This window comes from Dreissena polymorpha, chromosome 8 (assembly GCF_020536995.1).
Source record: "Dreissena polymorpha isolate Duluth1 chromosome 8, UMN_Dpol_1.0, whole genome shotgun sequence".
Classification (NCBI taxonomy): domain Eukaryota; kingdom Metazoa; phylum Mollusca; class Bivalvia; order Myida; family Dreissenidae; genus Dreissena; species Dreissena polymorpha.
The window spans coordinates 23822003-23845657 of NC_068362.1; the positions used below are offsets into that span (position 1 = coordinate 23822003).

Sequence of the window (23655 nt, forward strand, 5' to 3'; positions counted from 1 at the left end):
TCAAGTGTGGCAGAACAAGTGTGACAAATCAACTACCAGAAAATTTGACAAGGTCAAACGTACAACTCTCATGCTGTTTATCATTACATTCAACTTTTTATTAAGTTACGTTTTGCACGCTGGACTGCGGGTGGTTTACTATATGAACCCAGACTGGTAACCCAACATGTCGTTTGAAGGGAAGGTTACATACAACACTCTCCTTTGGTGCGTCTATGTGAACAACATGGCCAATCCGATCGTTTACGGATTCTGTGACCAGCTCTTTCGGCAGGAACTCAAACGAGGTTTTAAAACAATCCTCTGCAGAAATAGGTATCTAAAATTTGTATCTCAAACATCTTCTCATTTAAAATACTAGGGACTTTATATTTTCTCAGGGATGAAAAATAAATATTTCGGACAATATCACTACACCACTGTATAATATAATCAAGTTTATAGGAAACATTATAATATGAGGATAAACAAATACTTATACAAACACGAGTTTGTTTTAAGATGTTTTATAAGAAAATCAATTAGTTCAAATTAATACAAAAGAAGTAAAAACACAAATGACAATAATTCGGTTTTCATCTATAGCTTTAAATAATATGAGCGTTATTAATCCACAGTTAACCCTTTGCATGCTGGGAAATTTGTCGTCTGCTAAAATGTCGTCTGCAGAATTTCTAAAATTAGCATTTTCTTCGATTTTTTTCAAAGAATACTATCAGAAAAGCAAACAGTTTGGATCCTGATGAGACGCCACGTTTTGTGGCGTCTCATCTGGATCCAAACTGTTTGCAAAGGCCTTTAAAATTCAGCTCCAGCACTTTAAGGGTTAACAGATGATAACCTCAGGAGAAAAAAATACACAGGCGATGTATCTAATGGGCTACCTTGAAGGGACTTGTTTTAGGATTTTCGTATTTTTTGACAGATCACTAAATGAATTCTCCATGATTTCAAAACGTAAATATTTTTAACAATTTCAAATACTTATACTAGGGCAGTGCTCTGTGAAAAAGAGGTTGAATGCATGTGCGTAAAGTGTCCTCCCAGATTAGCCTGTGCAGTCCGCACATGAAAATTAGGGACGACACTTTCCTATTTTTTGATATTTTTCGTTTTAAGATAGTCTCTTCTTAGCGAAAATCAAGTTCAGGCGGAATTTGACAATTTGTTCCTTGTTATACATAGAGGTCCATATGCTAAAATAAGGAACAGCTTATTTTCACTCTGTTTATATTTGCTAATGGTAAGAAATATCTATTTTGTTTTATATAACATAAACATACAAGAAGAAAACTAATTTAACTACTTATGTTTACAGAAGTTATTCCAGTTAAAATTATAACATAGTCATACGATAATTTGTGAAATCTTCATTGTTTGAAACAATGAACAAATATAACTTATATATTTGTTAATTTGGTATTCAATTTAAACTAAATGCGTAAGATTATTTTCATAGGTCCAAAAGAAAAAGTAACAAACAAATTCACTTTACTTGAAATGATGAAGTTTATATATATGTAATGTATATGATCATTTTAAGAAAAAAAATATTTTAAATGAGGGCATATCGTTACCTTGTTAATTGAAGCTCAAGCAGACACATATGTTGCTGTCAATGATTAGAAGTTAAAGCAGCTGTCAACTGCGCTATCGTGCTATATTAAAAAGAAAACAAACATGTATATTCATGATGTTATATTGACATCAACAGTTTGATGAACATTCTAATACATTAAAAAGTATCGCTAGTATTTTCTTGTACTGTTTCTGCTAAAGTTATTTATTGTACCTACTTTTAAAGTTATTTTCTACTTCATAATATACATAAAGAATATTTTTACATATTAAGTAAGGTTTATAAGTATATTATACAATTTGGAAGATTTTCCCCTGTATTAGATGCAAATTCTACAAATAACGTTCATTACAATATGTATTAATTTAAAAATGGTCATATTTAATGTCTTTGGCATTTAAGTTCATATAAAACATAATTTAAGGAGTTTGCAATACAATTCTAAACATATGTTTTGTTTTATAATTACTCACTCTCGAAGCGATACGTAATTTTAATTCTTAACATATAGCATTTAAAATTATATTAAAATGTACATGCTGTAACGTATTTTTCATCGTAACAATAAATTCTATACTGGTTGCAGTATTTCGAAACGTAGCACAATTGCTACATAAAGGTCTACATGTCATTTCTGAGGCAATTACACTTACCAGTACAAAAGTGTGCACAAGGTACCGAAGTGTGCAGAGTATCATGACAACATTTTATAAATACAAACTACCAATGCATTATTTACCAGGTAAAATCGACAATCAAGCCTACACAAGCAAAAGTACTGGAATGTCTTATTTTTTATGTGCGCAATAGCGAAATGTCAAAGTTATAAAGTAACATGTAAACCAAACGTTGAAAGTGGCGAATATTTATTTTCCTGTAAAAGTGATTTACAGTCTGGGGTTTGTCAATGTGCACATTGTTCATATCAGTTATTTTGGATCTTCCATCGCTAATTATGTAATATGTATATATTGAGTACAAAGCATTGCTCATTATAAAATTAACATCATCGTTTGTAATACTTTCCTTTTTATAATCCACAATGGGTAACTTTATTTATAAATCATAATTTTTATACCGATTTCCTACATAATCTTTCTTTAAAAATCTCAATCAGTAATCATGTGCTTATGTTTTCTCGCATTTTTGCTTAATAAACAAATGTTTCTGTTGATTATTATTATATTTTATGAGTGTTTATAATATTTTATAAATGTACAATGCAGACCTGCTATTCCGTCAAATTAAACGATTTAGTTCTTTGCCATTTAAGAGTCCCAGCTTTCGGAATTGATGTTTTAGTATATTTAACTTGACAATCCAATAAGAATGTTTTTAAATGTTTGAATAATACATGGTTCCTTAGCTTAGCCGGTGTTTGAATGTAAATCATAAATGTTAATTATAGCATTATGTTTACAATGTCCCAATATTAATGAAGATTTTATATTTAATTAGCTGTGTGGTATTATCGGTGCATTGACACTGTTTATTTCAATGAAATTGCATATGATTTCCTCATATGAGGTGGGTATAAAAACGTTTAAATGGGGTTTAAAATCTGATAACTAGACATGCAATTAAATAATAAGATATTTTTTCTTTTCTTCAGACATTAAAGACGCAAACTGGATACAAGAAGGAGAATATCAAAGGAAACACGGTTGAAATATAATCTTATGGAAAATATTGATAAGAAAATGCATAATTATCGCAGCAAATTACGAGTCAAGAACCTAAAACAACGACATCTAGAGATAAATTGGAATATCTACAGATTTACAGCATAGACACACAATGATAGAACATAAGAGGTTTAGTAAACTGCAGAAAGGAATTGAACTGTTGGTTGAAGATATTTTTTGCAACACGTTTCCATAATCAAGAAACAACATTTTTTTGTGTTTTTGTTTTGTGTGCAAAAGTTTATTTTTTCCGTAGAATATGAGTTGTTCCTCTAATTTCCATAAGTAATGTTTCTAGGAATAATTGGTCGTTGATAACAAATTGCATGTCGCTATTGTTAATATTTTCTATGTTTTCTAAGTTGTAGATAGGGATACAGTATTGTTGTTTAACATTTTCTATCAAAGTATTAATGCAATTTAAATAGTCAATATCCTTTAAGATTGAATTATTGAATTTCCATAGTCGTTTTTCATATTTCTAAGTCAATTATGGTACTATCTGACTTATAACATGAAACAATAGTGGATTTTCTAATTTTTGATGACAGATTATTTGAAGTAAGAAAAAAATCAACCTATTTTAATGGTGTTAACCGTCTCCATGTATATTGTTGGATAGTGCCATTAAGATATCTGAAAGTATCAATTATATTGTTATCTTTGATAATAGATTGCAGTGTTTTTCTTTCATCTTTATTATTGTTAATGGATGTATTATTTGTATAATCTAAGTTGACATTTATTACACAATTAAAGTCTCCACATATTTTATATGTATCAGTGTGAAAATTTATTATTTTTTAAAGAGGTCTGTAAAAAAGGTGGGCGTATCTTTATTTTGCCCGTATAATGTACGTAAGAAAAAATTGCTATTCATATAATGATTTGAAATCCAATATTAAGCAGTTACCAATAGAATCTTTTTCAATTTTATTTACTGTGATTGGTATGTTTTTTTTTAACAAAATGCAAACACCTTTTGAATTTGATTGTCCAAAACTAAAATGACATTCCCCATTCCATTCTGAATATATTTTATTTTTAATTTCAGGAGTAAAATGACAGTCTTGGAGACAATAAATATGTGCTTGTTTTGTTTTTAAAAGATCAAAGACATCGGGTTTTAAGTGTTATTTGGGCCCCTACAGTTGTACGAAATTAATTTAAGATTATCAATTTATATAAGGATGAAAAATGAGCTGTAAAAAATGAATCTCAAAACAGGTATCTTGATACAATATATAAAATACAATATTCATAACTTTTAGCTTCTGCATGTTTGGACACAAACAATTCAGCTACTTAAACACAAACACACAATATATGAACAAAATAACAAAATGTACAAAAGGAGGCTAAAGGTATAATGAATGATTGTGGTTACAATCAAACATTGAGACTTATTTAAATCAAAATACATGATTTTACAACATATGGAAATTCGTTACACATAATGATATTGGCGATGTATTACGTATGGGGAAACATAACATGTGACAAACAAACATAGTCTTCATAGGCATTTTTTTTACAAAATCTACATTTACACATACTAATTACAAATACATGTGAGCTAAACATATATTAAGGAAAGGAAATAACATCACCAGATATAATAAGGATTTTCATGAACAATTATGTTTTGCCGATATCAATTATATTCATTGATAACATATATTTGAGAAAGGAAAAACACATCCCTGAGAAAATAATAATTTTCATCAACGTTCATATTTTTAATACATTTCGCAATAATTTTGGATATGGAAAGCTTACTTTATCTAGACATACTTATTTCACAAAATCTACATTAACACATACTTATTACACATACATGTGTGTTAAAGATATAATTTAAGAAAGGAAAAATATCCCAGATAATAAGATTTTTCATCAACGTTAACGTATTGCAGATATCAATTACATTCATTTATAGACGTGACAATATTTCAAAAATTTATCAGAACTTATTTATTTTCTTAAATCTTTGTCCTTTACAGACTTTTATTTCAAACATTAATAAAGAAAACAACAATTCCGGTTAAAAAAATAACCATTATGATAAACTTCATATGTTATAAAGAACAATTACATTCCTATCTATCTAAACATATGTGATATAATACACAAAACAAGAGCTGTCAGAGGACAGCGCGCTCGACTATTCGAGTGCTTGACAGTATAACGTAAGCCATCATGGGGTAATTGTTCAAATTATTCAATAAGGTCAAGGTAATAGTTCAGGTATGTTTTCCACAATCTATTGAGCATTTATAAAGACATAAAACAAACTAATAAGATTTTATTTCAAGTTTGATAGCAATAGCTTGGGTGGAAAGTTTGGACGGTCCTTCAAAAATAAAGTAAATACAAATTTGTTGTTGTTTTTTTTAACCATGTTTCAAAGAAAAAAAAATTCTTTTTGGGTTGGGTGGGGGGATGAGAGGGGGGTTTAATGTGGGGTGTGCTCATTTATTAGACGATCTCTCAAAAACAAAAAAAGGGGAAAAAAAAATTGGGGGGGAGGGGGTGGGGGGGTGAGAGGGGGTATAATGTGGGGTGTGGTCACTTATTAGATGATCTTCGAAAAGTTAAAAAAAGGAAAAAAAAATGGGGGGGAGGGGGGGGGGCAGGGATTCTGGGTTGGGGCGTGGGGTATTGTTTGGGTGGAATCCGTTGTGGTATTCAGGTAAGTGTTTGTTTTGTCAAAGTATTAATAAAATCTGATCATAAATAAAGAAGTTATGGCAATGAAACTAAAATTTAATTCTTGACCTTGAGAGTCAAGGTCATTCAAAGGTCAAGGTCAAATTGAACTTGGCAGGAACAGTACCCTAATGATAGTAAGAAAATATTTGAAGTTTGAAAGCAATAGCTTTGATACTTTAGAAGTCAAGTGGATCTAAACACAAAGTTTAACAAAATATTCAGTTACTACGACAAAAAGGACTATAATTCTTATAAAATACTTGATACAGTTGTCTGCTCTTGTTTATAGATTGGGGTATAGTTGGTAAAGAAGTTTGCAAAATATGAAAGCAATATGTCAAGGGACATTGACAATATTTGAGGTGGTACGCAAACTTAAACATAGATTTATCAATAATATGCATATTCTAAATGGAAAAAGGGCCATAAGTCTTACAAAATGCTTGATACAGTTGTCTGCTCTTGTTTATAGATTGGCGTCATGGTAGTAAAGAAGTATGCAAAATATGAAAGCAATATTTCAAGGGACATTGAAAATATTTGGGGTGGTACACAAACTTTAACATAGATTTATCAATAATATGCATATTCTAAGTGAAAAAGGGCCATAATTCTTACAAAATGCTTGATACAGTTGTCTTTTCTTGTTAATAGGTTGGGGTCATGTTGGTAAAGAAGTATGCAAAATATTAAAGCAATATATCAAGGGACATTGACAATATTTGAGGTGGTACGCAAACTTTAACATAGATTTATCAATAATATGCATATTCTTAATGGAAAAAGGGCCATAAGTCTTACAAAATGCATGATACAATTGTCTGCTCTTGTTTATAGATTGGGGTCATGGTGGTAAAGAAGTTTGCAAAATATGAAAGCAATATGTCAAGGGACATTGACAATATTTGAGGTGGAACGCAAACTTTAACATAGATTTATCAAAAATACGCATATTCTAAGTGAAAAAGGGCCATAATTCTTACAAAATGCTTGATACAGTTGTCTGCTCTTGTTTATAGGTTGGGGTCATGATGGTTAAGAAGTATGCAAAATATTAAAGCAATATGTCAAGGGACATAGAAAATATTTGGGGTGGTACGCAAACTTTAACATTAATAATATGCATATTCTAAGTGAAAAAGGGGCCATAATTCTTACAAAATGCTTGATACAGTTGTCTTCTCTTGTTTATAGGTTGGGGTCATGTTGGTAAAGAAGAATGCAAAATACTAAAGCAATATGTCAAGGGACAAAGCCACAAACAAAGCCTGCTGTCAATAAATACAGGCCATGCAATAGTGATAACAGTAACTCAAACATGGAGGAACTGAATTTAATACAATTCAAGCTTCAAGTCATGAATGGAGGATTTACAAACTTAAGGGATGATGTCAAAGGAATGCTATTTAAAGATGAAGTAGAACAGCTGATAATGAACACAGTCACAAATCTTATAAAAAATCTTGAACACACCACAAAATAATGAACAAATGATCAACGAAAAAGTAAATGACATGTACTCGTTAATTGACAGCTTCTACTTCGAAAATAAACGCCTAAGAGGAAAAATTGAACATCTTGAAAAGACCAATGAGATCAATAACAAATCCATACACGAGCAAAGTGAAAAAACCTACGACATAAGTAAAACTGCACATAAAAAGGCGAACTACAACGAGCAATATTCGAGAAAAAACAACAACATAAAAATCCTTAATATACCAGAAGCTAAAGAAGACAACGAAATATCACTGTAGAACAAATTCTGAAGACCCACACGGACATTGACCTTCAGCCAATATATATAGTGGCATTGCACCGTATCCCTACCAAGAGGGGGCAGATTTTCCGTACTTATTAATCTACGCAACAACTCTGCGTAATTTGCCATCATACGGAAACGGACTCCAAAGAAGAGCAACGGTTACAAGCTGGTTGACGATGTCATAAAACCAAACCAGGGCTTAATCAACAGGCTTCTTCTGCATCCAAATATTGACAGTGCGTGGTATTTTAATGGGGCGGTATATGGACCTGCAGGTAAACAGTTAGGTGTCACAATAATATTTTAAATCTTTTGATATCCACTTCTTCAAATTACTATTTTATCACATATATATTCCATGTTTTCACTTTTTAATAGCATCTATTAGACCTTCATGCACATGATGCACTATAAATTACTATTTTTACTTCCTTATTTGCATGTATTTTAATGCTTTTTGGAGAGCAAATTTATCTACACATCTGTCCAAAGTTGACATTGACCTCATGGTCAAGAAACAACAATTTATTCATATTTTAATCCCATCAAACATCTAACTGCGAGTGACTAAAAACGTGTATGATTTTAATTGTCACTTGGTTCATAATGGTGTTTCATATACACACTTTACAAATTTGTTAATTATGGTAATATTGTTGTTTGCATGTGCACATTTGCATGTGTACCTTATGTGTTCACAGTAATTTTGTTAATTTATAACATGTGTACATATCTCCAATACCCACTGAGCTCATTAAAAATATTCGAAAATCTTTGTATACCGGTAAGTTAGAGTCTATTAAACCTTTACCACTTAGATACGTATTTTAACGTGTTTGTAGTCCATTAGAAAGTTAAATTTAATTAAAAACCTTTCTTACTAGATTCAAGTATTTAAGGCTTTATTCCCAACCCTTTGATACTGATGAGCAGCAAACAGCATAAAACCTGAACAGACTGCGAGTTACTCGCAGCCTGTTCTGGTTTTATGCTGTTTGCACATGGCCATTTTCACTTAGCCTCTGAGTGGGAAAGGGTTAAGAGCATTCTTTAGCAAAAAGAAGCCCATAATAAGAAAACATGTTAGTCGCACCGCTTCCAGTAACAACGTGTTCGGACATGTCGTTGGTGAATACGTGAATCTATATTGAAATGGGCCATTACATTTGTGAAGGCATTCTGATTACATTTGTCAGGGTAGTCGAGTTAAGTGCACAGTCCATACATCCATCATATATATGCATTTACTTATTTATATGTAATTATGTTTGTCTCAATGTGTTTCACGAATACTCACGGACTGTAATATGCGTATTGTATATAGAATTAACCATGTATAATTACATGTCACGAGCGTTAATTCCCTTGGAGCAGGTTTTTTATTATAGCACAGACCTTTGCAATGTTTTTGCATCGATTCTTGAAATAGTAAAGTTGACACTCATAAACACCAACATCGAAACTGAAATGGAGTTTTATTTGATAAATTATTCGGATATGGAAATTCATTTTTCAATGAATTAAAATTTATGCTTTTGATTGATATGTATCGTTCTAGAAATAGTTAACATTTACATTCGAGCGAACGAGTTTAATGTAAAAAAATGGAAATGTGTTTTTCAATGTGTTTACATTCATGGCATTTGAATCGATGAGTATCTTTATAAGTATACGTGATGGCTAGAGTCCGTTGTGTTTTTACGAATAAAATAAATAATATGCATATGGTCTTGTGTTGTTTTTTTTTCAAAAATGATAAACAATACGATTCCTATTACATTAAAATTCTCAGGTAGGCGAATTAAGCTATAAAGTGAAACATGTTTTAATAAATAACGAACGAATAATTTATTGGTAAGAGTCTTTAAAGAACTCTCTAAAAGAAATTAATGGTATGAATTAAAAAAGTCGTATTTGCTAGAACAGTGGAAAAGAGGGCCAAATGCTAAGGGGCGCTCACATAAGAACCATGTGAACTTAACTGACCTGATCTGCTGTCCATTTCTAACCCTCATGACAACGTTTTCATTTTGGCAGAAACATTATTGGAAGATATGTTCAGACCAAGTTTGAAAATTAGGCAAATAATATTGCTTCTGATGGGTTGTTTATACTTAATGAAAACTGCATCACCTGCCAGCAGACAGGGCTTTAACGGAATCAAGTCACATAATTCAGACTTACTGGATAATGGGAAATATTTCAGAAGAATCTTTCCATCAAAGAACAATGTTTATGTATATTATTAAACCTTGGTCACATAACGGAGAGCTACTCTTAGGCACAACCAATTGGTTTACCAATGCGATTCTCTCTTAAGAAATACAGCCAAATTTTCAAAACGTCACTTTTTTAGTTATACGGTAAAAAGGATTGGAAAGATTGCAAACAGCTCCTTACATAACAATTATTTTGATTGAAAGGTCATATAAATTTTACATGAAAGGATTTCTGTTATAACTGGGCTTGTATTATGTGATTTTCTGGGGACAAGATGAAGTAATGGGAAAATTAAATTGGAGTAATATGAATCGAAACTTGGGTTGTTATTTATTTTTCTGACTCCATAATCATCATCATTATCCTCCTCATCATCATCCTCATCATTATTATAATCATAATTATCATAAAACACAACAGCTTCAACAACACACAATTTAGTTATTACTTAATAAGTTGTACTCGCGTGATAACAAAGCTGCATCAACATGTGTACAAAGCTTGCACATTTGCTAAGTTTAAAACGAATCCCGTTGCAGCCATATTGTTTTCGAAATACTAGAAATACTAGAATAGGAACATTTTGAACACATGTTCTGAACAAGCTCTATAAAGATCTGACAAAAACGTGATTTTTAAAGTGTTCACTGTGTTTTATCGAAGTTGTATAAGTAAAAAATGCCCAACCCTCCCCTTGTAGGCCATTTTTGAATCCACTGTAAAGATTTTTAAACTTGACTATTGTGAACAAATTCAATTCAGATATGGCTAAAATTGTGACTACAAGTGTTCACAAAGTTTCACTTCTATAGCCATAGAAGGATAACTACACCGTCCTTGGCGGTTATTATTTTCAATGGACCGACACCATTTTCAAACTTTGTCCAGTTATCATCAAAAAAGAAAGGTTCTGCACAAGTTTTATGATGATTATGCACACAACTTTACTACAGAGAGTTCACAACCATTTAAAGTAAGCTGCCCTGTTTCTTACTTTTAATTTGTTTGCATTTGTATTTCATTTTAATTGACAACGTTCTTAATACCATGCGACACAGTTACACGTAGATTGCAATGAATGCCACCTGTAAATTGTTCACACGCCTCTCCTTTTTTGACCCAACGTATTTATTAAATATTTGGTTCTAAATATTCATATGTAGAAAGTAGTTACGAGTTAAGGCAGTATTAAGACTCTTCCACTGGAGATGCAAATCTGTTGCTTACTAATGTAAGTACATGTAAACACATTATATTTGAACTTGTTTTTCTCAAAGCTCAGATGGCTCGAAGTTTTCTTGTTTCTCTTCACCCTTCATGCTATTTTAAAATAATTTGATCAACATTCAATTAATGTAAACATTGTAAGAATTAGTAAATGTCAAATGAGGGATATCTCTGGTAATTTGAACGTTTAAAAAGTTCGGTAGCGTTCTTATTTTAAAATAGACAATAATTGAATATAAAATAATGAAACTTCAAGTGACGTACTTTTCACATTTTACAAAGTCTACTAGAATGATGATAAACTTGGTCTACTATAACTTTAACAATCGTGTTATGAGTATTGTGACGTTTAGGGCAATTTATTTGTAAAATTATTTGTATGATTCTTATTTGAGTAAGACTTTATAATAATTGTTAAGAGCAATCGCATATGACCAGGTAATGCATTAATTTGAATGAAAGGTCATGATTCCATATATTTTTGATGTTAACAATTATGTATATTTAGAACATAAACCATTCAAACTTAATTGACAGGTACATTTAAGAGGGGGAACACCCAGTATTTATGTATTCACAAGTTATAAATGAAAACAAAATCTATTTAATTAGCTTATTTTTGAATAAAAAAAACGTGATAAATTTATTAAAAAACTTTTAAAACATATTGTGATTATCATTTTAGTTATTTTATCAATGCTGTAGGAAGAATTTTAAAACTATCATTTAGTATTAAATAATCAACATATCAGGAATTATTTTGTAGAATATACTTAACATAGGACAAGTTTTACACATTACGTATATGTTGCACATTAGTTAAGGTTATCTTCATGATATCATCAAGTTTGACTGCATTATCAACAGACCATTACAATGTACATTGCATCTAAAATGCCATTACTATAAATGTTCTAAAAATTTAATATTTCACTTTTCACACAAGTATTTCGCTTATATTAAACATTCCAACGATGGTTATATTCTTGTTAATATTGTAGCAGACTGATATTGGATAGCTCTCAACATCAGTCTCAGTGGCAAGTGTATCTAGTTTTCTTCTTCCTTCTCTGTCCACTTGTATGATGGTTTGGGAAGTGAGCCCACAGACCAACACTCCTCCTGCAGTTGTAACATGGTCACACCATGGATATTGTAGTTGAGGATCAATGAAGGTGAATAACAGGGTCCTATTTGGGGACAGTGTGAGCAGCCTGTGATGGTCGCTGTTTATGATATAGATCCTGTCAGCAATTGAACTCAGAACACACTTCCACACTGAAAACAAGAACAAATACAGTAATGCAATATTAAACAGAATAATTTTCTCAATGTGTTATTAATGAAAAAACCAACAACTTCCCAGTGGTCTTATACATGACTTAATTCACTCAGTACACGAACTTTGTGGCTAAATTATTATGCAATATAACTCCAAATTGTGTTTTTTTAAACCACAATTTATAGATAAAGATTTGTGAAATAGTACATAGCTTTTGGGGTATGCTTGCATCGTAATGACCGACTTCAGGGTACAAACATTACATTCTAAACTTTCAACAATCAACAACAATCAACAATACAAGGATTTTCTACAATCCTAGTATGATCCGTACTTGTCCTTTTTATGTAGGTTTAACTTAATAAACAGTGTGAGTTTGTCATGAATTGTTTCCTTTATTACCGTAGTACATTCGTTCGTGTCTTTAAATAAACACATTTTCAAACATGTTGTAAATGTTTTATTTGATTTTTCGGCATACCTGTTTGACTTTTTTTATAACACCAGCAGACCCGAATTTATAAATTTCATTCATTCCATTGGCTGATTTGAGCATAATCCCCCGGAACATTAGCAACATCACCGCATCTATGTAGTATAGGATGTTTCACTATTCAATGCCTGCCTGTCAATCGCATACCCTTTTAGGACATTCCCCCAAAAGGGCTGCTTTTCAATTAGAGCATATACAGATGACAATTAACCAAGGCAATAGTTCTAGCAATTGATTTTAAGTGATATGGCTTTGATGAAATGCTTTTACTCTAAATGACCTCTTTAAACCTAAGAAGTTTCATGTTTATAGTTGTTGAGACATGCCCCAGACAAACAAAACTGACAGCTGGATGGTCAGGCAGAAAAGATGATGCCAGTCTAATCCCCTTTGCAACTTCGCTAAGTATGAGGTATCAACATCAATTTTAGTACTTGTCTTCAGTGTTTAAATAATGCTTTTACCTGTGTCAGCACCTGATACGTCCTCGTAGATCTTTTTCACAAGTGTCCCATTCAGTCTGTAGTGGTACAGAGCAGTCCGTGAGCTGACATACAATACTCCTTGGTGATGTGAAATACCAAGAACATCATGCTGTAATGGAAACTTCCTTTTGTTCACAAGCTTCCAATTGCTTACAGAAATAAACTGGACACTGCTTGTCTGATCGTCTCTCACAGTGACTGCCACTTCATTGCATGTAATATGACATATGTCCCATAGAGAACCAGACACAGTGCAGTGGCTGACTACATTGTACTGTTGGTCTAACAGCTTCACTCTCTTAGTCAATTGATCTGCAATAACAATCTGGCCACTAGGGAGACTACAGATGCCTGTGATCTTGCAAGTCTGACTAAAGTCACTTGATATGCGCGTATCATGCTCTGAATTCTCTTTCAAAGTGATCACCTTGTCTGGATTCAATTGAAATGCCATTGACTGCCTTCCCATTACAATCTTCCACAGACCCCACTGTTTCCCTAAGAACTTTTCAATGTCAGTGTTTGCCAGAACAATTATTGAACGTTCAATGTTAACACAGTTCCCCTTAAGATATTTTTCTGACTCCTGAATTTTGTCCAGACATTTCCTGCCAGCTATAAACGAGAGCCCCTCTGTATTCGTCTTATCATCAAGATCCTGAACAGCTTCACTTAATTGTTTCAGTTCATTTTTTAGTTTGTTGCAGTTGTCTACGTCTTTCTTGATGGTGGCTTTCAGTGCAATCCTTGCGTCTTCAAGTTCTTTTGTAGTAATAGTTTCTAATTCATCTAAAGAAGCGTTGAATTTCTGATGTTTTGAAGTTGTTCAATTAATGCATAATCCACAAAGATAATATTGCTCTCTCTAGTACTTTGAAGTTGTTTCAGTTCTTCAAAAGCAGTTTCAATCTCATCTGCAAACTGCTGCAAATCTGTTGAGAAACGTTTACTTGTCTCTTATAAAAGTGTCACCGCCTTACACTGTCTGAAACCACAACATCAATAATTATCATCATTTGAAACACTTTAAAACAACCAGACTAAACTAACGTTAAAATTAAACAAGCAATACAGGTGTCCCCTACAGTTGAAAACACATATCAAATAGAGATTGTCCATATTTCCATTAATCTGTACATGCCTATTGTTTCTTCATCAATACAAATGTTCATTTGTCACAGCAGTGTTAAGATATGTTTAACATTGATCGCCCAGAAAAGTGATGAACATAAGTCTCACATTTCCCTTCATGTACATATCAAGTTTCATGAGCATATATTGTGCACTTTGTAATATATTGCAGTATTTAGTGGTATACTATTTGAAATAACGGTCAGCTTACATTTAATCTCATGAAAAGTATTTTTTTCAGCTTGCTTATGAACAGACAAATGGGCGGATGATCAGGGGCAGGTAGAGACAGACAGACCAAATGCAAACCTATTGTCCAAAATCAATACTAAATTTCATGATAAAACTTTCTTTATTAGTCAAGCAAAATACATAGTTTTGTTAAATTTTAAGTTAAAGTGATCTTACATTCTTATCCATAGTAAAAAGAACAAAAGATCGTACATATTCATGACTGCCCATTTTAAGTTTACTAAGTTTCCTAGAATAAGCTTCACTATCTTTGAAGACTTCTATGATTAAGTTGTGTGGTTTGACAGACATGATGCCATCAGTAAACATTCCAGGGACAAATACAACAGATTCAAACTCTGACATACTAGTAAATGTATTCAGTAGTAAATATATAGATAATGAAGCCAATTGAAAAAAGTAAGCTCAATATATGTTACATTAATTTGTTAAGTGCATGATTCATGAAATTGTATTTCTAGGAACATGATCAGATCGATAAAATACCTGTGACTAAGTAGTACACTATTAGTGCAGCACAGCTGACTGTGGTTCTGACAAAACATGTTTTGTTTCTCATCTTTGTGGACCTGACAAATCTGTAGAAAATCCTCTGTTTTCTTACTGAGAGGCCAATTCTTCATATCTCCTCTTCCAAATGGGGAATGTTTTTCATACAACTGGTTATGCAAGTTAATTCATTTGCTACAAAACAGCTTTAAGCATGTGTTACAAAAGAACTTTCTTCAAAATGTTTCTCTTCGCATGCACCACAATCATAGTTCTTCACCAAGTCTGAACTTTTATGAACTGATCCTGTTGCCATTTTGTGATATGTACTATGAACTGACTAAATGAAACAATCAGGTAATCGCTTAAACTCCAGAATATGATAGCAATAGTGGTGTGAAGTCAATAATATGCTTCAATACAACATTTATCTAAAGTTTTTACTTAATATTCAGTCAACATCTGTAATGCCACTGAATATGCTACTTTTGTTTGCACACAACAGTTTTCATATATATGTTATGAAGTCATATGACAGAGGACTTAGTTGATTAAATTTGGCTGATAAGAGGTAAACCATTATCTGAAAAGTGGGGGTTCATGTTTTTATCAGTTCACAACCATATACTGCTGTTGTCTGTCATTAACAAATGCATCTAATTTACCAATATTTTTACCCATCTTATGCAAAGCTCTCATTGTTATATTTACATCTGTAATGTTACTTTTCTGTATAGAGGACTTACTTACAAACAATTAATAGAACCAGGACTGCATTGATTCAAATATACACTTGCCCACTCCACAGTCAACCCTTTCTTTAATCGGGAAGATTATAACAGTAAAATCTAGGTTACTGTAAACGGTTTAATATGTTGATATGTTTAAATATATAAAGTTCAATGCACAGCTGTAAAGAATGAACAAGAGGGCCATGATGGCCCTGAATCGCTCACCTGACTCATTAAGATCAGATGAAAACTATGACCTCTATTGTCTACACAATGTTTTTCTATGATTTGACCTAGTGACCTAGTTCCTGACTCTAGATGACCCAAATACAATCCCAATCCAGATTTCATCAAGATAAACATTCTGACCACAGTTCATAAATATTGGATGAAAACTGTGACCCTTATTGTCAACACAAGGTTTTTCTATTTATTTGACCTAGATTTTTACCCCAGATGACCCAAATACAATCCCACCCAGATTTCATCAAGAATTCTGACCAAATTTCATAAAGGCTGGATGAAAACTGTTATCTCTAATGTCTACACAAGGTTTTTCTATTATTTGACCTAGTGACCTAGTTTTTGACCCCAGATGACCCAAATAAAATCCCAACCCAGATTTCATCAAGATAAACATTCTGACGAAATTTCATAAAGATTGAATGAAAACTGTGACCTCTATTGTCTACAGAAGGTTGTTCTATTATTTGACCTAGTGACCTTGTTTTTGACCCCAGATGACCCAAATACAATTCCAAACCGGATTTCATCAAGATAAACATTTTGACCGAATTTCATCAAGATTGGATGCAAACTGTGACCTCTACTGTCTACACAAACAAATTGTTGACGGACGGACGGACAAACGCAGGCACGCACAACAGACGCCGGACATCACACGATCACATAAGCTCACCGTGTCACTTCATGACAGGTGACCTAAAAATATGTGTCGGAGATAAACATGAACAGTTGTGGTTAAAATCCCATAGAAACAAGGGCTGTTTGTAAAACATGCATGCCCCCCTATATGGGCTATAAGTTGTAGTAGCAGCCATTGTGTGAATACGTTTTTTGTCACTGTGAATGGTGGTGGTGGTGGTGGTGGTGGTGGTGGTGGTGTAGTAGCAGTAGTAGTAGTAATAGTAGTAGTGGTAGTAGTAGTAGTAGTAGTAGTAGTAGTAGTAATAGTAGTTGTAGTAGTAGTAGTAGTAGTAGTAGTAGTAGTAGTAGAAGAAGTAGTAGTAGTAGTAGAAGTAGTAGTAGTAGTAGTAGTGGTAGTAGTAGAAGTAGTAGTAGTAGTAGTAGTAGTAGTAGTAGTAGTAGTAGTGGTAGTAGTAGTAGTAGTAGTAGTAGTAGTAGTTGTGGTAAAAGTAGTAGTAGTAGTGGCAGTAGTAGTAGAAGTAGTAATAGTAGACGTGGTGGTGGTGGTGGTGGTGGTGGTGTTGGTGGTGGTGGTGGTGGTGGTGGTAGTACTAGTAGTAGTAGTAGAAGTAGTAGTAGTAGTAGTAGTAGTAGTAGTAGTAGTAGTAGTAGTAGTAGTAGTAGTAGTAGTAGTAGTAGTAGTAGTAGTAGTAGTAGTAGTAGTAGTAGTACTAGTGGTAGTAGTAGTAGAAGTAGTAGTAGTAGTAGTAGAAGTAGTAGTAGTAGTAGTAGTAGTAGTAGTAGTAGTAGTAGTAGTAGTAGTAGTAGGAGTAGTAGTAGTAGTAGTAGTAGTAGTAGTAGTAGTAGTAGTAGTAGTAGTAGTAGCAGTAGCAGTAGCAGAAGCAGTAGCAGCATTACAAGACCAATATTATACTTAAGAATGATCAAATGGGAAAAGGTAACCTAGCACTGGCAGTAAATATGGGGCTCATTTACAGGTCAGATTTGGAATCTCTGCTGTAAAATGAGATTTGAATGAATTAAAGGGAGGCAAATCTGTAATAAAAAGAACATGCATAAACCATAGTTGTTTCCCTTGTTTGAACCATGCTTAATCCTTACAAGTTTGGAAAGAATTGGATGAAAAATTTGGACTTCATTGCATAAACACCATTTTCTCAATTCAAGGGGAGGTAATTCTGTACTTCATGGACCAATAATGCTCATTTTTTGTAGGGTTCGTGTCCTCATTGATATAAAGACACTGTGCAAATTTGGAAAGGATCGGACAAAAAATGTGGAAGATTTTTGAAAGTTTTCACAAAATAGGCAAAAACGAATAAACATGCAAAGTTCAACGAGCTCCTGCGGCCATGTTTTTTGACGAATCAAATTTCTTTGAACAACTTTTTCAGGGGAGCCTTCAAAGGTCATCCCTGTGAAATTTTTTGAAAATCTGATGAGCGGTTTCTGACAAGAAGATTTTTTAAGGTTTTTACCATATATGGTCATGGCGGCCATCTTGGTTATGTGATCAAATTTTTTTAACAATTCTTTTGTCCCATGACCTAGGGATGCTCCACATGAAATTTAGTTGAAATTGGCTCAATGGTTTAGTAGAAGAAGATGTTTACAAATTGTTTACAGACAGACAGACGGACGGACGGACGGACGGACGCCGGACGCTAAGTGATCACAATAGCTCTACTCGAGCTATCGCTCAGGTGAGCTAAAAATGAAAGTTATTACTTGCTATAATAGATAACTGAATCGCGAGAAATGTGTCACAGTCACTAATGCACCCACACAACATGTTTGGACTCAAATCTATTACATATTTAAAAGAAGACAAGCAACAAATAGCCATAATTTAGTTTAAACTGATGGCCGTAACTATTTCTTTTTTAACAATCATCAGCACTGTAAAGTCATACAACTATAAAAGATTCAACTAGTCACTTCTGCTAAAACTTGTTGTAACCAACATTCCTTTTTTACGATCATCTACACATCAAGGTATTTTTACTGTAGAGGTTTAAGATGGATCCATCCAGCATTTAAAGAGGAGTTGAAAACAAAACATTTCGGAACTGTATATGCTACATTGAATAAACAGACAAAACAGCCCATAAGTAAGCCAATAATAAATGGCAGCGTCTTTATGATTAACTTAACATACAGGTTATTTTTTTGTAAAACTTTGTGGGAGATCCGAGAATCATTTAAAGAGTTGAAAACACCATCTTCAGGTGACCTTGTATATAAAGTGGAGACCAAACAAAGGGCCATAATTCTGCCAGCAAAAATAATATTGTGAAGCCCAAATTCTTTTCTTTAAGTGGTGTTGAATGATATAACACACATACAGTTTTACAGGTATGCATACACGTTTGAAGTACAACAGAATCCCCTGTTTACGTCTACGACACAGGTGGGGGAGGCTATAAGCATTGCCCGTGTCTGTCCATATGAATGTACATACATCCAGAAGCTTGCGTGTTGGCCTCTTTAAACACTGGGTATATCATGCTCAAACTTTCTTTGAATTACCAAGAATGACCTTAATATATAGATGATTGTAAACTTATGAATAATATCACATACAATTATATGACGCAGCGAAGTAGGAGATACAAATGTACGTGTTATAATCTGACCTTATTAGGAAAATATTTATAGAAGATTGCTAGGTTTCTAAACAATTACTGTGAAGAAGATAAAAATAATAATAATTCTACATTTGCAAACATGTATATTTCAATCAGAGCAATGCCAAGCTGAAATGCTAAATCAGTTGCTCATTCACATGTATGATTTCATCATGTCAAACAATGCAAAAAAGCTCTATAGAAGAAAGTTATATTGTACTTAAACATGCTTTGGACAACTATAAACAGACTATTGTATGCCCTAATAAAGTCCGAGAAGCTTTTTATATGTATTTTATAAGAAGATAATGCATAGATCACGAATGCTGTTTTCTGTCCAAACATCGATATAACCAAAATAATTATATACAGTTGAAACCCGATGGCTCCAACTCAATTGGCTTCAATTTCCGGTTGGATCGAACTCTTCTTGAAGCACCGATTTTTTATTGCTATATATTCATATAAATTTCTGTTTAATAGATGAAATCGCGAGGCTCGAATTTTCGGATGTCTCAAACTGTTTTCACAGTCCCGTCACAATTTTCACACGATTTTTGTTCGTTTTGCCCGATTAAAGGCACGCCCTAACTGATGGCACACTGGTAGCAATGTATCATCGACTAAATCCTTAATTGATTTGAGTAAAAGACAAGATAAGTATTGATGCAAAGCATCAAGGGGCGTCGGGAATTTCAGTGTAAAAGGCACTCAATGAACTTACATGGAACGATTATTTTTCTACCGTAAATATTTATATATTGGCCGATTATTTTAAACAAAATAGAAAAATATACTGGTATAACCATTATCTATGATTTTGTGTTATAACCCCCAAATAACCATTATTTATGATGTTGTGCTATAACCCCAAAATAACCATTATCTATGATATTGTGTAGTAACTCCCAAATATTTCATAGTTCATTTTATTTACATTGGTTTCCTTTTTTACTGGTATCCGTGTGAAGTTTTCATTGATGGAACAGAACTGTGTATGTTTTAAAAAATCTGATTCATCTTGTAAGCGTAATTTCATATTTTTCTCAACTTCAAGGGGAGATGATTCTGAATTTATTCTAACGTTGCTCATTTACGATAGAGGTTGAGTACTCATTGATATGAAAACAATGTTAAAGTTTGAAAAAAATTGAATGAAAACTGTCAATCGTACAAAGAGGCTGCATTTCACAATACTTTGAAATTCGGTAAAAGATCATAATAGATTTATTGCTCCGATATTCATTTTCAATAGGGTTCGAGTAATACTGATATAAAAACACTTAACAAGTTTGGAAAGATTCAGACGAAAGTTGTGAAATCTTTTAAACAAGTGGAAATTGTTTATTTTGTCATATTTAATAGAAAAAAATTCTGGACTTATTGTCCCGATGTTTCTCATTTTAAATGAGATAAAAATGCTCATTGATATGAAGACACTGTAAGTTTGGAAAGGGTCTGATGAAAAATGTTGACATAATCAACTAACCAAGCAGTTTTTCACTTTTATTTTTAAATTCAATGAGACATACTTCTGGACTTATGGTCCGATATTGCTCACATAGAGTTTGGGTTGGGTCCTCATTGATAAAAAAACTGTGAAAGTTTGGGAACAATCGGACAAAATTTTTGAGCTTCGAACAAGGATTTCAAAATTTCTCAAATACTTAGGAAGATAACTATGGACGTAATGGTCGGATAATGCTAAAGGACATATACCAACTGGATAGTAATACGTGTCGCGCTTCGCGCTCTATATGTGGTTCTTAAAAAAAACACTCCGAGGAGTGTTTGACTCTAGGAAAACGGGTTGCTGGGACACAGCTCCTCCTTGTTAAGCGGATGCTTCCTTTATCGCAACTCATTGTTACAATCAATAATACGTGTCGCGCTTCGCGCTCTATGTGGTAGGGATAGGCCTATGATAGAAAACCATAAAAATACATGGATAATAGATGTGTTGGTTGCATTTATTTGTTAATATAAAAACACGTGTATTTTTTATAAGATATTTAAGTGATGTAAGAAATTTTAATTAACGTTGTCACCACGTTTCATCCATTAATTTTAATAAAAATGTCCAATTGTAGTAAAATGGATTTTAAAATGTCTACATAAAATAAAGCTTTATAATATTAATTAACCTGACTGAAAAAAAATTGTCAGCCGCCGAACTGTTCCGTTCGTGCCGGAACCCGGGATTGAACTGGGGGCCTTTAGATGACTGTTGCGTAAACAACTTCAGTCGAACGCTCTCCCAACTGAGCTATTCCGACTGACATTCACTTATGTACTGCTATTTTGTGAAGTTGTGTAAAGCGATCGTTATTATATGTCTATTAATAAACTATTACATTGTACGTTTTCGTACCACTACGCCTTCCAATAAACTTGCTTGCGCGATAGGTCGTCAAATATCGTACTACATTGATTCTCCACTAAATAAGCAAATTAGAAAAACCACAAAATAAATATATTTTGATTATGTTTTGTTTTTATACAAAACATCATTTCTTTTTATACAAAACCAGAAAGTTTCGCGTATTTGTTCAGTCCCTGTGATCTTTCCCCTGTGATCAGTTGTGGATCAGTTACTAATTAAAACAATTAGCTTTGCATTATTGGCAATAAATATTGTAATAAACGTAATAGGCACAAATGCAGTACTTATTTACACTTATTTACACAAAAAATAACCACTATGCAAGATATTCTTAAAACAAAAATATATGCATTGATCCGTAAAATAACTACTCCTCCTATAAGCGAAAAAAAAATGCATTACATACTAGTCGCCACCCTCCAGAGCTCCCAGGGCGACGCCAATGACACTTGTTTATGTATGTAATGCTTATGCATGTTTTGTTTGTTAGTGATGTTTTTAAATGTTTCCGTAAATGTAATACGTAAAACGTGCTGATTTCATTTATTATATAGGTTTTTGTGTTACGTCACAATAGGGGTTTTCCGTTACTAAAAATAGATTGGCCGTCAACACTCGATCATTTACATCGTATAAGCAAAGACCTATCAATATACATATATTGATAGGTCTTTGGTATAAGAGTAAAGGTCGTCGGAAGACTAAATACTGACAATTTCACACAAACAAACTATAAATATACACATATTCTTTCTTAAAGTAAGACTTTAATAAATGATATTTCAAAAATAATTAACATATATTAATTTGATTATAATTATAAGTGGTGTGAATGCGAAAGTGTAATTTTATATCCCTACTGTGATCAAACGTGTTTGCATGTTTTTATGATGATGTTTCGAACACTGCAGTAACGCACGATCTATACGCGTTATAGCGGAGTTTACATTTGCATGTACCCGTTTAATACGTTAATTGTGTAGCAGTAAGTTTGTCAAATATTTTTAATGTATAGTTATTAAACACTTCATTGTTTTGTTAAAACTGGCTAATATACATTATACATTTTTAAGTTCCTGTTGATCCATGTCGGAAATGTCTATTTGTTAAATATGTTCAAATATTTTATTAAAGCAACTATTAAGTATTTGGCTTAAATGACTGCTCAATAGGCCAAGAGATGACATGGAGGTATCATAAATTGCGGTAAATGACCAGACGCATGTGGTTAATGCAGGGTATAGGTCCCCAGGTTTATGACACCCTGTTTTCTTAGTAATTGCTTTGACAGTATTCGATCATATCGAGATAATCGGTTGGTGATGTACAAAGGAGCAATTAAACACTGGGATAAAAATGCTCAAAACAAAGAGTGTCAAAATTGCTGTGGACAATTACATAAAAACAATTACATTTACATTACCTTAAGAGGATTTAATTATTCTGTAACAAGGTAAGTGTTTACTGACATATAGGTTCAAATCAGTTCGTGTTGATTAAATAAAATCAATCTGTCTGTTGTTTGTTTTCGTCCTTAGCCCTTATCAATTTTGTGTTCGTTCATTGAAATCAATTTATTATGATAGAACTTCAATTTCTGAGTATTTTGTTGATCTTAAAAAGGGTCGCGAATATGTCAAGTAGAGATTATTATGGTAACTTCATCACGATGCGGTTCATCAAATGCAAAAAAATAGCAAAATGGC

At 32.8% G+C, this 23655-nt stretch overlaps 1 protein-coding gene across 2 annotated transcripts; it reads right to left on the reverse strand.

The window, feature by feature from the left end:
• Nucleotides 1–10274: 10274 nt before the first annotated feature.
• Nucleotides 10275–15841, reverse strand: LOC127841842 (uncharacterized). Of its 2 annotated transcripts, none has more exons than XM_052370969.1 (3): nucleotides 15318–15841; nucleotides 13428–14380; nucleotides 10275–12466 (listed from the first exon to the last, which is right to left on the reverse strand). In XM_052370969.1, exons 2-3 carry the CDS (start codon nucleotides 13915–13917, stop codon nucleotides 12126–12128), a joined length of 831 nt encoding a protein of 276 aa, XP_052226929.1. In that variant the 5' UTR covers nucleotides 13918–14380; nucleotides 15318–15841; the 3' UTR covers nucleotides 10275–12125. The 2 variants fall into 2 exon arrangements, with proteins under 2 accessions (XP_052226929.1, XP_052226928.1); XM_052370968.1 differs by having other exon boundaries at nucleotides 13428–14433.
• Nucleotides 15842–23655: the final 7814 nt, after the last annotated feature.

Bases quoted from the DNA above. Each gene is read 5' to 3' on its own strand.
- LOC127841842 (XM_052370969.1), bottom strand. From the start codon at position 13,917: ATGGGAAGGCAGTCAATGGCATTTCAATTGAATCCAGACAAGGTGATC. The intron at 12,467-13,427 runs GTAAAAGCATTA...TCTTGTTTTCAG, and splicing joins CGTATCAGGTGCTGACACAG to TGTGGAAGTGTGTTCTGAGT.